The sequence below is a fragment of the Tamandua tetradactyla genome, chromosome 8, assembly GCF_023851605.1.
Source record: "Tamandua tetradactyla isolate mTamTet1 chromosome 8, mTamTet1.pri, whole genome shotgun sequence".
NCBI classification, from domain to species: Eukaryota; Metazoa; Chordata; class Mammalia; order Pilosa; family Myrmecophagidae; genus Tamandua; species Tamandua tetradactyla.
Window position 1 is genome coordinate 75,459,861 of NC_135334.1, and position 16,458 is coordinate 75,476,318.

The 16,458-nt window shown below is 37.1% G+C and overlaps 1 protein-coding gene across 1 annotated transcript; it reads right to left on the reverse strand.

Moving 5' to 3' along the window:
• Window positions 1-8,387: 8,387 nt before the first annotated feature.
• Window positions 8,388-9,329, reverse strand: LOC143643478 (olfactory receptor 52P1-like). Its single transcript, XM_077112103.1, has one exon. The coding sequence runs from the start codon at window positions 9,327-9,329 to the stop codon at window positions 8,388-8,390; it is 942 nt and encodes a 313-aa protein (XP_076968218.1).
• Between the last annotated feature and the right edge of the window lie 7,129 nt (window positions 9,330-16,458).

A 16,458-nucleotide genomic window follows, 5' to 3' on the forward strand; every position in this document is an offset into this window, starting at 1 on the left:
AATTATACAATTAACTATGGTCCATAGTTTATATTAGGATTCACTGTGTTGTATGATCCTGTTTTTTTTTTTTTTTTTTAACATTTTATACTAGTAACATATACACTCTAATTTCCTCTTTAATCACATTTAGATATATGACTCAGTGGAGTGAATTACATTCACATTATTGTGCTACCTCATGACCATCCATTACCAAAACATTTCCATTGCCCCAAAAAGAAACTCTATATCAGTTAAGCATAAACTTCCCATTCTCTACCCCAGCCCCTAATAACCTATATTTTAAGTTCTGACTCTATAAACTTGTTTATTCTAATTATTTCCTATCGGTGAGATAATATACTTGTCCTTTTGTGTCTGGCTAATTTCACTCACTATGATGTCTTCAAGATTTGTATACGTTGTCACATGTATCAGAACGGCTTCTTTTTATGGCTGAATAATATTCCATTGTATGAATATACCACATTTTGTTTATCCATTCATAAATTGATGGACATAAAGTCAAAATGATGAAAACCAAAGAAAGACAATTTAAAAATCAGCCTGTTGTGGATTGAATTGTATATGCCAGGTTGGACATGTTCCTGTATTTGATACACGTTCTGGTATGTGGACCCAATGTAAATAAGATCATTTCTTAAATGACCTTATTAAACATTTCTAAAATGTTTCTTCAGTATAGGTGTGGCTCAATTGAGTCAGGTTGGGCTTTAATCTGGATTATAGGAGTCCTTCATAAGCAGAACGACAGTCAGACAGGGAGAAGCCACAGGGAAAAGCTGAATGTCCACAGAACCTGGAAGAGAAAGAAGACGCCTCCATGTGCATGCATGTGACAGAAAGCCACAGACCAAGGATTGCTGGCAGTCAGCCCCAGAATACCAAAGTCTTCAGGGAGAAACATTGCTTTGATGATGCCTCAATTTTTGATTTCTAGTCACAAAACTGTGAGCCAATAAATTCCTGTTTTTATAAGCCAACCTATCATCTGGTATTGTTTTAGCAGCTGGGAAACTAAAACACAGCCTGTGATGGTTATGCGCTGGTGTCAACTTGATTAGGTGATGTGCTCAATAGTCTGGCCAGGCAAGCACTGGCCTGTTACTGCAAGGATATTTCATGGCTAGTTGTTAAACTAGAAGAATGGTTTATTAAATCATCAGTTAGTTGCTTACAGCCATGGCTGATTACATCTAATATCAACTAAGGGAATCTCTTCTGCAAGTGAGATAATCCATTCAGTTTGATTTGATCCAATTGGTTGTGGACTTAAGGGAGAAGAGAGGATTTTCATTTCTTCTTCAGCCAGTGAGCCTCTCCTATGGAGTCCATTGAGAGGCTTTGTTGGAGTTGCTATCTTCACAGTCTGCCCTGTGGATTTTGGACTCTTGCATTCCTACAGTTGTGTGAGATGGCTTTATGAATCTCACATTTACAGTTATCTTCTGTTTGTCCTGTTTTTCTAGAGAACCCTAGCTAATACACAGCCCATGAAAAAAGATACCATACATATGTGGGAACAGTGATAAGAATTATGACTGACTTTCATCAGAAGAAATGAATGAATGAATAGATGGTCATTCATATATTAAAACCTCAACTTCTGTGTGAGACTAAAGCAAGAAATGATTATTTGTAAAAAATTTATATTTTGACTAGTCCATTTCCTAATTTAACTTATGTGGACAGTTTAATTGAACACCATAAACTAAAAAGGAGATATCTATATAATGCGTAGGAATAACCTTCAAGATAACCTCTCCACTCTGGAATCTCTGAGCCACTGACACTTTATTTTGTCTCATTTCACTCTTCTCCCTTTTGGTTGAGAAGGTTTTCTTAATCCTTTGGTGCTGAGTCCCAGCTCATTCCCTCTAGAGTGGCTTGAGGGAAGTACCTGAAAGTGTAGAGTGTAGAGCTGTGTTCCAGTAGCCATGTTTCTTGAAGATGATTGTATAATGGTATAGCTTTAGCAAGGTGACTATGTGATTGTTAAAACCTTGTGTCTGATGCTCCTTTTATCTACAGTACAGACAGATGAGTAAAAAATATGGAAAGAAATAAACAAATACTAGGGGGAACAAAGGTGAAAATAAATTGAGTCGATTGAAATACTAGTGGTCAATGAAAGGAAATGGTAAGGGGTATGCATGCATGAGTTTTTTCTTTTGCTGGAGAGTTGCAAATGTTCAAAAAAATGATCATGGTGATGAATACACAACTATGTGATGAAATTTTTTTTTTTTCCCATGGGCAGGCACTGGGAATCGAACCCGGGTCCTCTGGCATGGAAGGCAAGCACTCTTGCCTGCTAAGCCACCATGGCCAGCCCTGTAATGAAATTTTGAGCCATTGATTGTAACCATGTCATGAAAGTTTGTATGTAAACAATGTAAAGGATGTTTATGTGTTTGTTCATTGTTTATAATAAAAATATTTAAAAAAATAACTAAAGCTAAAAGGAAGAAGAAAGCATCAATCTAGACTGCTATGGCTAGCAAAACGGTTCATCAAAAATAAAATTTAAGTAAGGGCATTTTCAGGCAAACAAAAGCTAAGAGAATCTGCCACTAAGAGACCTGTACAACAAGAATGCTAAAGGAAGTTTTAGGCTGAAAGGAAATGATATTATGTGGTCATTTGGGTCTACAGAAAGGAAAGAAGAGCACTATAAGTAGTAAATATGTGCATAATATAATAGACTAGTTTTCATTTTATCAATCTCTTTAAAAGATATCTATTTTATTGAACAATGTATTTTGAGGTTTAATATATGATATACACATGTACTTATATCCTATGTAAAATATATTGAAAAATAACATAAAGATGGAAAGTAAATGAAATTGAATGATTATAATGCTATTATATTTTACCTGAAGTGATATAAAATTAATTCAAGGAGGATTGTGATAAATTAGGGATGTATAACCCTAGAGCCACCTATATGAAAATAATATGTGTATATCCAAAGGTACAGTAGAGAAATTAGAATGGAATTTCAAAATATATTCAATTAACTCAAAAAGGCAAGAAGGAAGAAATAGAGGACAAAAAAAGGTGTAAATAGAAAACAAATAACAAGATGATAGACTTAAACACGAACATATAACATTACATTATTACATTAACAGTCCAGTTCACCAGTTTGTCAGCCTAGATATATAAACAATGCCCAACTCTTTGCTATCTAATAGCAGTTAACTCAAGTATAGTCTTCTGCTTAAACTTTGCATGGTATCTTTTTCTATCCTTTTACATTTAAGCTATGTAGTCATGATAATATCAGAAAGATTTGACTTAAAACAGAGAATATTACCAGAAATAGAGGGCAATTTTATAATGTTAAAATTATAAATTCATCAAGAAGATATAAAAATTCGAAATAATATGCATCTAATAAAAGATTTTTAAGATACACAAAATGAAAATTGACAGAGCTATGAAGAAAAATAGACAAATCCACAGTTGGTTTTGGATATTTTAACATACTTTTGTAATTTATTGATAGAAGATATAGATAAATCTGTAAAGATATAGGAGGTTTGAGTAACACCATCAACCAACAAGATTTAATTAATATTCCTAGAAATTACACCCCAAATCTGCTGAGAAACATTCATTTAAAGTACTTATGATATATTCACCAACATAGACACTTAAAGGGCCATAAAACAAGTTTCAATACATTTTGAAGAACTGTAGTAATACAGCATATGTTTTCCGACCACAATGGAAATAAATTAACAATTACTAACAATAAGATACCTAGAAAATCCCTAAACAACTGCAAATTTATCATCACACATCTAAATAATCCATATGTTACAAAGAAATATGGGAATTTAGAAAATAATTCAAAGTATTTTAACACAACATACGAAATGCAGCTAAAGCAAGACATAGATTTTATGTATATAAATTCTTTTATTAGAAAAAGGGAAGGTTTAAAAATCAGTGATTTAAGTTTCAGTTTCCACCTTAAGAAGCTAGAGAGAGAACAGCAAATGAAATCCGAAGAAGGTAAAAAAAAAAAAAGAAAAAAGATAAGAGCAGAAATCGATAAAGAAAATAAACAAACAATACAGAAAAATAAACGAAGCCAAAATTTTGTTCTTTGAAACAATAATAATATTAATAAAACTCCATGTCACCCTCCCTCCCAGCATGACAGAACAGGACAAAGAGATAATACACAAATGACTAAAATCAGAAATGAAAGAGGTTATATCACTACAGATCCTACAGACTTGAAAGGACAATAAAGGTGATACTATAAATATTTTTGTGCCAGTAATTTTGACAATTTAGAGGAAACAGTAAGATTACACAAAAATAGAAAATCAGAATAACTATATATTTATTTAAAAATGAATTTGAAATAAAAAACAAAACATGAAGGAAATTTCAAGCCCAGATATCTTTCCTTGGGAATTCTAACAAATATTTAAAGGAATAAATAAAACATTTTCAATGAACATTTTCAGAAAATGGAGGAAAAAGGAATATTTTTCAACATATTTCACGAGACAAGTAAAATCCTGATATGAAAATCTAAGGTAATTAGAAGAAAGAAAACTACAAGACCAATATTCTTTATCAACATAAACACAAATATCTTAATCAAAATATTAGAAAAGTCCATCAGTATATAACAATGATAATACTTCATGATCAAATGGGGTTTATTTCAGCAATGCAAGGTAGTTTAACATTTAAAAAAGTCAATATAAATCCACTGCATTAATAAAATAAGGGAGAAAAGATATGATTACCTTTGTGGATGAAGGAAAAATAATTGGACCTAATTCAACATCATTATTGATAACAACTTTCAACTAGGAAAAGAAGTGTACTTTTCAACTTGATAATGAGAACTGATGAATAAATATAGTTACATCATATTTAATGATGAAAGATGGAATGCTTTTCCTGTAAGATCAGAAATAAGGCAAGGATGTCTGCCTTACTACTTCTAGTTTACAATGCATTGGAGGTTCTCACCAGTGCAAGAAGACAAGAAAAAGAAATAGAAACCATACAATCAAAATCCTAGCAAGACTTTTTGTGAAAATTAATAAATCGATTCTAAAACATGTATGGGAATACAAAGCAAGTAGAAGATCTAAAACCATTATGGGAAGTACATGTCAGAGAGCTTAACTATTTCATTTTGAGACTTACTATAAAACTGTCATAAAAAAAGTGCAGTGAATATAAAATTTCTATAAAAATAGACAAATAGATTAGTGTAACAGAATCTAGAATTGTATCCACACATAAAGAGTTGACTGATTATTTTTTACAAAATTGCCAAAGCAATTCGATTTTGATAAGGAAGTCATTTTAACAAATAATGCTAGAACTGGGTACCATATGTGGAAAAAATAAACCTTGATCTTTACTTCTCACCATGTAATAATATTATCATTAATTTTGGGTCATATACCTAAAATTAAGAGCTAAGTCTATAAAGAAACACTAAATATGAATAATATTAATTTGATATGTATAGTACAATATTTTCTGCAGTTTTATAGATTGCTTTTTTATACTCTTACTGGTATTTTTGATAAAAAGAAGTTTTTAGTTTTTATGAATATCAGACAAAAGACTTCTATCCAGAACATAACTACTGCAAGTCAATAAAAAAACAGATGACTCAATAAAAATGGGCAAAAGACTTGAACAAATATTTCACAGAATGAGATACATGCATGTCAGTAAACACATAAGGAATTGCTTCCGTCATTCATTAGTTACCATCGAAATGCAAATTTAAATGACAGTTACTACCTTACAACTACTGGAATGACTGAAATGAGAAAAGAATCAAGGGTTGGCTAGGATGTGCAACAACTGGGGATTGTGAGAGTACAAAACGATAAAAGTGCTTTCGAAAACCGCTAGGCAGATTCTATTAAAGTTAAACATACACCTACCCTATGGCCCAGCAAATATACTTTTAGGTTAAGAAATATTCATAGCAGCCTTATTCATAATAGCCAAAAAAAAGGGGAAAAAGACCAGGTTTGAAATATTTATAAAATGGAATAATACTCCTCAATAAAGAAAAATACACTACTGATGCATGCTACAACACGAGGAATTTCAAAAACACTATGTTGGGTCAAGGAAGTCAGACGCAAGAGAATCCATATGATATTATTCCATTTATATGAACTTCTACAACAGCAAATTTAAAGTGAGGTGATAAAAATCAAACAATGGTATCTCAGTAGGCAAGCTGAGGTTTTGCCTGGAAGTGGGACCAAGGGAACTTTCTGGGATTATGAAAATATTCTGTTTCTTGATTGAGATGGTGGTTATACTGATATATATACATTTGTCAGAGAGCAAACTATATAGCTAACATATGCATTTTATGTAAATTATACTTCATTTTAACAAAAGTGGTTTGGGGTGGTGGAAAACAACAACCATAGCCATTATAGTCTCAAATAGGTTGGTGCCACTTTTCTTGACTTCCTGTATAGTTTGGTTTAAATATCCTGGGGGTAGACTTTAATGGTCAATCTGTGGCCTCTGATTGTCTGGCAAACTGGGGTGTTTTTGGGCAAATTAAGACTTTAAATCTTGTGTGTTAAGCCCTGGAGTAAAAGAAGAATTAGATGGCTTCAAGTTTGCCAATGTGGATTTTGCTGAGGTCTCATATTTGAGTTGTCACCAAGGACTTACTTTCCTGGAGCACCATTATATTTTGAGCCTCTGAAATAAGTGCTTGGCACACAGAATGTTCTCAGTAATGTCAGTTATGTGAGGAAAAGAATCATTGCTCCTCCCTTGTATTGAGCTCCTAGATTCTTGGTACAAGGGTACCAAATTGCCTGACTTATTCCTAAATCCTGATGTAAAGAACACAAAGTTTAGAATTAGAAAGATCAGAGTTTGAATTGTGGTTCTGACGTTAACTTGCTTTCTTAGACAAGTGACGGCTTTCCTGATCTTCTTCCTCTGGCTCTGTGAAGTGGGAGTCATTACGTATTCCTTATCAGATGGTTTTGGAACTTAAGTAAGAAAAGGTATATTCCCTTGGGGCATTGCAGGGTGTCAAGCTGATCCTTTATTGTTACTGGATGATGCTCTGGTGATCTAGGTCATCCCAGGTTCTACCAGGGGGCTTCTCCTGTGGAAGCTCTTTCCTAGCTTATTAAAATATTCATACCCTGTAGCCCCCAAACTTTTGAAGACATCTCTGCCTGCAGATTTGAAGCAGGAATGCGAGAGCCAGAGCCACTGAGAACTCAGTAGCCTAAAGCTCTAGTGGAAGCCATCACTTTTTTCTTTTTTCTTTTTGGTAGATATGCACAGGAGGCTGAATTGGACTGAGTTCTCTGTTTTATCTTCAAAGAAGGGGGCTTGGTCCCTTCCCTGAACCTTTGACGTTTGGTGGCATTTCTACATGGTTACTACAGGGAATAGAAAGAAAGACTTCAGATGTTAGACGGGATGTGATCCAGTTTGAGTCTTTTTACCTGCAATTTATACGCAGGCAAGTTTCAAGTCCTCCAAGGGTGTGGCCTTTCCTGCCCATAAAGAGGTGGAACAGGGCAAGGTAGGCCCTGGGACCTCATTTCTCCTGAGCAAATTAGGTGTTTTCCTATATATTCATGGCCCTGCACTTACTCTGAACATAATAGTTTAATTCTCTTTGGGCACTGTCTTTGTATTTCTTCTCTAGCAGTGAGCAGTCATCTGGTCTAATCAAGTCTACATCTATAGATTTTAACAAAATATCTGACCCATAGTGCATGTTCAGTGAGAGGATCAAAGCTTTCATCTTCCAGAGAACCTTCCGAGGCTGACATCCTAGATTGCTTATTTCTTTGCACAGTGGGTACAGAATGCCCATTATTCTTTTTCATTTGTTGTCTCTATGACACATAGCTGAATGCTCTGTCTCTCTAATTCTCTAGGTTTCTCCCCAAATCAGACTCAGTATTCACTGAGGGAGGTAACCATATATCTTTGTAAGAATAGGAACACCTGCCAGTGGAGGAGAGGTTATTTTTCCTTGTCAGACTAATAGCCATCTCTCTCATTTTACCCAAGTCTTCCTAGGACAATATCAAAACTGCAGTGTAGGATTCCAGGGAGGCCATCATCAGGCTGATAGCTATATTATCTCATTAGCCAGAAGTTCCCTGAGCTTTTTATATCTGTCTCACAACTGGGTATCACCTGGTGGTTCTTTCCCATCTGACTTGTGCTCCGCCTCCTTATCAAAACAAGGATTCTATGGCACCACTGAGGTTGGGTATCAGTCTCCCATCAGGTGCAGAGCCATGGGTCTCAAATATTACCCAAGGGTTGAGAGAAGTAGAGGATAGTGTCTCAGAGCTGAGTTGAAGTTTTTATGACTAAGCGGGACTCCATTTCAGCAGCTGAAAGGCTCTATCTCTGATCTGCTTGGTCTTCATGCCATAGATGATAGGGTTGAGCATGGGGGGCACAACAAGGTAGAGGTCAGCCAGGAGGATGTGGATGTGCCGGGGCACATGCTGGCCAAAGCGCTGTGTGTAGAATGAGAAAAGCCCTGGTGTGTAGAAGAGCAGGATGACACCCAGGTGGGAGCCACAGGTGCCGAAGGTCTTGGACCTTGCCTCTTTGGAGGAAAGGCTTAATACGGCCCGGAGGATGAGTGCATAGGAGACAGCAATACAGATGGAGTCAGTGCCCACCACCAGTGTAGCGGCTGTGATGCCATAGATGTTATTTGGTTGTGTGCCCCCACAAGCCAGCTTCACCACAGCCATATGTTCACAGTAGGAGTGGGCCACCACTTGGCTACAGTAGCTTAGCTTTGCCAATAAGCAGGTGAGTGGGGTCATAAGCCCCAGGCCACGAAGCACAGCAGCAACCCCTAGCTTGCCCACAGCCTTTGGAGGCAGCAATGACTCATAGTGCAGTGGCCAGCATATGGCCAAGTAGCGGTCAAAGGCCATTGCTAGCAGGATGCCAGATTCTACAGCTGAGAAGCCATGGATGAAGAACATCTGGGCAGCACAAGCCCCAAAGGCAATCTCAGCAGCATTTGCCCAAAAGAGTGCTAGAAGCTTGGGTACAGTGGAGGTACAGAGCACCAGGTCAATGGTGGACAGCATGCATAGGAAAAGATACATGGGCTGGTGCAGTGCAGGCTCTGAATGTACCACCATCAGCACTACCATATTGCCAAGCACTGCTAGGGCATACATGGAACAGAAGGGAAATGCAATCCAAAAGTGGAATGCCTCCAGGCCAGGAATTCCCATGAGCAGGAAGGAGGGTGGGTTCTGATGGCTCTGGTTTGTGAGTTGCATGGCTAGGTCAAGGCAGGATGGGTGGAAAAGATCTTACTGCCTTACTGTGAGCCCTAGAAGGCCTTGAGAAAAGAGGTAGCTGGGATCCATCCTTTTGCTGGCTGAAACTGAAATGACAACAGGAAATATTTGTGTTAGACCTCATGAAAACCTTCTGGGATTAGAAGAATGTAGGGTACTGGGAAATAATTCAAAGCAGGAGGTTGGATTGCTATTACTAGGGTTTAAAGGGCCCTTTCTTCTTCTGTGTGATTCAGTGATCTCTAGGAAAGGGCTGGGAGGTGAGTGGGATGGCTGTAGGATCTTCTCTACAGTGCTTATTAAAAACATTTTTTCTCTGACTATAAACCCTACTTTGCCTATACTCTAGTGTCATTTTCTCCTGATCATTCTACCTATGAGACAATATAAGGATAATATAATGATGAAAGTTCAGGTATATTAGATGAAAGACTCAAATTTGACCACTTTTCAAGAGAAGAGGGTCAGTACTGAGGAGAAAGGAAGGCAGGGAGACCTTGAATGGAGTTTTCAAGCCATTGAGTCCATGATAACTCATAGACAAGGCTCAGAACCTGGATTCTAACCAGGAACAGCAAAGCACATGGTGAAGGGCTGCGTCTCTTATAGCCTGTTACAGCCATAAGATTGCCTGGCTCAAGTTTAGCACTAGAATCCTGTTCTTACCTCAGGTTTGTCCTTTTTGGATGCTGGTAGAAGTAGGAGTAATTATGCAGACTTGGTCAGTGGTGGGGATCAGGTTGATCTGATCACGATATGTGATCTTATAAGACTACTGAGAGTTGACTATACACCTCTCATAAATTCAAAGATATGGAAGAGAGAAGGGCTGAGAAATGAATTTTAAACATTAGGAACACAGAATCATTCCCTGTAAGCAAATATAGATATCAAGATTGGTCCGATGACAGCTCCAAGCTTCTATACACCTCCACTCCATCCCTTTTGTCTATTAACTATTATCTCTAACTCCACTGTTTTTCCCTTACATACCCATACTTCCTTATTTGTCTCTTTTCTACTAGCTAGCCAGTAGTAGGAACCGGGAGAGGGTAGATTAAACAAAAAAGGCAGGAGGGAACGGTAGAGGGATAGTAGATGAAGATGGAAAGAAAGATTAAAGAATAAGAATCAGAAACAGGCAGGAGAGGACAGAAAAGAGAAAGAGGGAGGGAAAAGTACCTTTCTCATCTGGGTTCTGGTTGCCAAATGGAACAGCAATAGGGAAGCAAATTGGACCCTCTGGAGATGGCCCATTTCCATTCCCATCCTTTAGCTACAACACTCCTTGCAATCCCTAGCATCAGTTATCCATACAAAGATGTCACAGGAAACTGTTGGGAGCAGGAAAGGAAAAGGTAAGCCCTTCTAAAGTGATATGGGGAAAGAAACCTGGGTTAGGATGCCTCGTTTCCCATCCCAGTGCCATTTCTTGCTGTCACTGATATCGAACAAATCCTCTCGCCTCTTTCTGTTTCATCATCACTTTCCCTATGTGTTTCCTGTCTTCTCTTCTGTGATCATTCCCTCCTGAGTTTCCACTGCTCAGCTTGGGCCCAAGGATCCCCACAGGGGAATCAGCTTTGCTGGTGATGATGGTACAAGGACAGAGAGAAATCTGTGGGGAACCTTGAGCAACTGTTCCATTCTATGAATGAGCACACTGTTGGCTGAGTATATGATTATATGTGTGCTTATATATGTTGTTGTGCAAAATGAATGAGCAAAGCTATGCTCAAAAAACATAAGTACATATATTCAGGTAAGACATTGTTTATGGAGTGTTCACACTTCAGTTTCCTTCTCTTGGTTTGAAGGTTGAGATCTGAATAATCCAGTCATGACTGGGGCAGTCCTCCTTTCCTTCTCTTATTTCACCTCTGCCTTTTTTTGAATCAGATTTCTGCAGCCTCTCTTTTTACTCGCTACTTGATCTGGAAGCTACATGCAATGATCATAATCTCCCCTTGCTTCAGGCCCATTTGCAAAGATGGGGAAAATGAAATTGCAAGAACATATGTTGAAAGAATCAATGTGCTCAAATTCTACAAAAGAGATGGAGGTGAGAGTCATGGGGTCCCGTCTTCCTAGCTCTGTATCTATAAAAATTCTGGAGATCAATAAGGAAGCTGTCCCCACCTGCTCCAGATAACTCTCTAAGAATAACTCTTACTTCATATTCTAGTATTTGGTATAAAAACATCTTACCTAAAATATATAATAATAGGAGCTGAAATACCAGGAACAAGGCTGCCTCGTGAAGAAAGGAGCAAGTTCTTCATCACCGGAGGTGTCCTTGATCATCTGGAAGCTATCTGCCAAGAAGTCAGCATTCATTAATGGAAGATCAAGAGCAGACTAATTCAAATCCCAGCACTTCCACTAACGAGGTGGGTGATCTTAGTTAAGTCACTTAATCTTTTTCCACCTGCTTTCTCACCTGTGACCTGGATAGGTTGATTTCTACTTCATAGGCTACTGAGAGAATTATCATGGGAGACATTTATTTGAAAATTCACTCACGCTACATGGCTTTTATAGCAATGGTTAAAAGGTGTAATTAATTGTTAATCTCTTTTATCTGAAGGAGAGAACTTTTCAGTGAGAAGCTATCTTATTGGTGGTCAGGTCTGGACTGCTCACAGTGTATCTATTATAGTGCTTTGGGAATAGTAGCAGAGTCTCAGGTCTTGCAGGGCTTAGAGTGTGGGGGAGCAGAAGAGCTTGAGTATTTATCCTGTTATTAGGGCTACAGTTGAGAGTAGGGATTCCCTGAGGATGAGGACACTAAAAATACCTCTGAGATGCTAGTTAGAGGCAGCAAAGTGAAGCTAGGACATTTGCATCCCAAAGGGTGGGGAAGGATTGGATAACAGAGAAGTTCTACCTTGAGAGTTCAGTGTGGGTAGGAAAGGGGGATACATGAAGAGATCCTTGAGCACAAATAATCCAAAATGATTTTTGGCATAGGAACACATTTTGGAATATTTTGCTAATTTTGTTTTTATTCCCAGCCCTCTCTCTTCGCCTAAATATTTGTTTCTCCATATTTTTTTGGGAGGCAAGCTATTTAACTTCTCTGAACATTAGTTCTTCATCTGTGAAATGGAGAAGTGGTGAAGATTAAGTGAGAAGATACATGCAAAGCATTTACAATTTTGTCTGATTTATACTAAGCATTCAATAAAAAGACTGAGTTATTGTATTATTTTATCCAACTCAATCGTTGATTGAGCATCTACTATGCTCCTGTTCTCAAGGAGCTCATAGCCTGGTTTGGAGGATGGAAAGACACAAAGAACATATCAGCGAGATATATGTAGGCATATGAAAGACATAGAGTTTCATTCAGCAGAGAAGGGGTTAGTGCTGGAAGAGACAGCCAAAGATTTAGGGTTTAGAAGTACAAGGTAAGTTTGGAGGAAGGGGCATGCCAAGGAAAAGAGACAGCATGTGCAAAGAACAGGCAATGGTTCTGGGAACCATTGGATTGCAGTTTAAAGTTAACGTCTTCATGAATCTTTGCTGATAATCCAAGGGTCCTTTCTTCTCGCCCATATAACATCTCATCAAATGTTGTTTGTGTGCAACAGCTACTTTAAATCTTTCTGGTGTAACCTTAAGTAAGCTAACTAACAGCTCTTAGCCTCTTCTTCCCCCACTATACAGAGGGGAGAATAACTTTCTTTGTGGGGTTGTCATAAGCTATTATGTGTGTGTAGCACATGGTAAAACCTCAAAAGATTGTTATTATTACATTATCTTTCATTTGGCTTCTTACACAATAGATTTTGTGAAGGCAGTGACCACGTGAACTCATTTCCCTCTGTGATAGTACTTGGAAGAGGATCATGGTGATGTTGGGTATTAGGGGAAGACTGCTGAATGAGCAGAGGATATTATAATCAAATGTAGGACAGGCAGGCATAATGCTTAATCTCAATCAGTAAGTCAACAAACACATTAATGACTTTAATATGTACCTGACATTATACTGGAGATGCAGAGATTTGAAAAGATTCCTGTTTCTAAGGAGCTTTAAATGCATATGGTGAAGAGAAGTCTCTGAATGGGGTGGCATGGCCTAGATGATAAATAGACAGGCACATGCTTTGTTCCTGAGCAGATGGCTCCCCTGGGAACCTTATAGATGTCTGCTACTGTAATGGATCCTGGATTTTTACCATCCCCCCACTTTTTACTTTTTTGTATGCTGTGTGGTGGGGTCCCATTTCATTATTTTTCCATGTGAGTATCCTGTTATTGCAGCACATTTGTTGAATTTGTTTGTTTGTTTGTTTTTGGTTTGTTTTGCTTGTTTGTTTGGTTTTTTTTTTTGGGAAGTGCATGGACTTGGAATCGAACCCAGTTCTCCTGCATGGCAGGCGAGAACTCACTTTTTTTTTATTAGATAACATGTCGGTTTACAGTAAAATCATGCATAAAATACAAAATTCCAATATACCACATTATATTGTTAACACCTAGCATTAGTGTGGTGCATTTGTTACAGAGGATGAAAAAACATTTTTATAATCATACTATTGGCTGTAGACCATGATGTACATTAGGGCTCACTGTATTTTGCAGACTTATGTGGTTTTTATTTGTTTTCAAAAACTTATTTTAGTAACAAACCAAAAATTCTCCTTTTAAGTACATTCAAATATATAATTTAGTGGTGTCAATTATCTTCACAAAGTTGTGTTACCATCATCACCATCCATTCCAAAACTTTTTCATCACCCCAAATAGAAACTCTGCATCAATCAAACATTAACTCTCCATTCCCTACACCTACCTCGGCCTCTGGTAACCTATATTCTAAAAAAACAAAGTACATATATTCAGGTTAGACATGATTTTTGGAGTGTCCATACTTCAGTAAAACTTTCAACTAGGAACAGAAGTATACTTTTCAACTTAATAAGGAGAACTGATGAATAAATACAGTTAACATATTTAATGATGAAAGATTGAATGCTTTTCCTGCAAGAATAGAAGCAAGGCAAGGATGTCTGCCTTACTACTTATTCATATAAATGGAATAATGTCATTGTATGAGTCTATAGTCTAGTCTCATACAAAAGTTTTCCTTTTATGCCTGGCTTATCTCACTCAACAAGATGTCTTCAAGGTTCCCCCATGTTGTCACATGCATCAGAACTTCATTCCTTTTTATGGCTGAATAATATTCCATTGAGTGTATATACCACATTTTGCTTATTGAATCATTGGTTGATGGACACTTGGGTTGCTTCCATTTTTTGGCAATTTTGAATAATGCCACTCTGATCTTTGGTGTGCAAATATCTGAGTTCCTGCTTTCAATTCTTTTTGGTAGATAACTACAGGTGGAATTGCTGGTTCATGTGGTAATTCTTTTTTCAGAATTGTCAAACTGACATCCACAGTAGCTGCACTATTTCACATTCTCACCAACAATGTATGAATGTTCCTGTTTCTCCTTATTCTCTCCAACACTTGTAATTTTTGCTTTTTTTTTTTTAAATAGGAGCCATTCTAGTGGGTGTGAAAAAGTATTTCACTGTGGTTTTGATTTGAATTTCCCTAATGGCTGAGGACGTTGAGACTCTTTTCATGTATTTTTTGTCCATTTGTATATCTTCTTTGAAAAATCTCTATTCAAGTCTTTTGCCCATTTCTAAAATTGGGTTTTTTGTTGTTGGATTGTAGGATTTCTTTCATATTTTAGATATTAATCCATTATTGGATATGTGGTTGCCAAATGTTTTCTTCCATTGTGTAGGTTGTCTTTTTACTTTCATAATAAAGTCCTTTGATCACAAAAGTTTTAAATTGTGATGAGGTTCCATTTATCTATTTTTTTTTTCTTTTGTAGCTTGTGCTTTGGGTTTACAGTCTAAGAAAACATTGTATAAGACAATGTCTTAATTATGCTTCCCTATGTTTTCTTCTATAAGTCATGTATTTCGGTTTTTATATTTAGGTCTTTGATCCATTTTCAGTTGATTTTTGTGTAGAATGTAAGGTAAGGGTCCACCTTCATTCCTTTACATATGGACACTTGTTTTCTGAGCACCATATTTTAAAGAGACTCCTCTTTACCAATTGAGTGTACTTGAAGCCCCTGTCAAAAATTTGATGACCATAAATGTGAGGGTTGATTTTTGAACTCTCAATTCAATTCTATTTGTCTATATGCCTGTCCTTGTGCCAGTCCCATGCTGTTAAGTGTGGTTTGTAATATGTTAAGATTGGGAATTGTGAGTCCTCCATTTTTCTTTTTTAAAGTTGGTTTTGGCTATTCAGAGCCCTTTAACCCTTCCACATAAATTTGATGATTGGCTTTTCCATTTTGGCAAAGAAGGATGTTGGGATGTTTATTGAAATTGTGCTGACTCTATAAATCATTTTTGCTAGAATTAACATCTTCACAATATCTAGTCCTGCAATTCATGAATACAAAATGTCCTTCCATTTATTTAGGTCTTCTTGGATTTCTTTTAGCAAGATATTGTAGTTTTCTGTGTACAGGTCCTTTACACCCTTGGTTCGATTTATTTCCAGATATTTAATTCTTTTAGTTGCCTTGTATGCTGGTTTGAAGCTGTTAGGTACCCCATAAAAGGCCATGTTCTCTTAATCCACCCCTGTGGGGGTAGACCTGTTGTTGGGTGGGACCTTTTGATTAGGTTGCTTCCATGGAAATGTGACCCAGTCCATTCAAAGTGGGTCATAATCCCCTTGTTGGAGTCCTTTATGAGAGGACAAAAGAAAGATGAAACTCAGCTCAGAGAAGCTGAGAGAGAAATGCCAAGTAACATTTGGAGACAGCCATTAAAAACAGAAGCAGGATAGAAGGATCCGTAGATGTCATCATGTACATTTCCATGTGACAGAGGAACCACAGATGGTTCCTTCAGGGAAAGTATCCTCTTATTGATGCCTTAATTGGAACATTTTCATGTCCTTAGATGTAACTCGTAACTTCATGAATCCCCAGTTGAAAACCAACCTGATTCTGGTATATTGCATCCTGGCAGCTTTAGCAAACTAAGAACACCTTTGTAAATGGAAGTTTTTCCCTTGATTTCTTCTTCATATTGTATATACAGATACTACT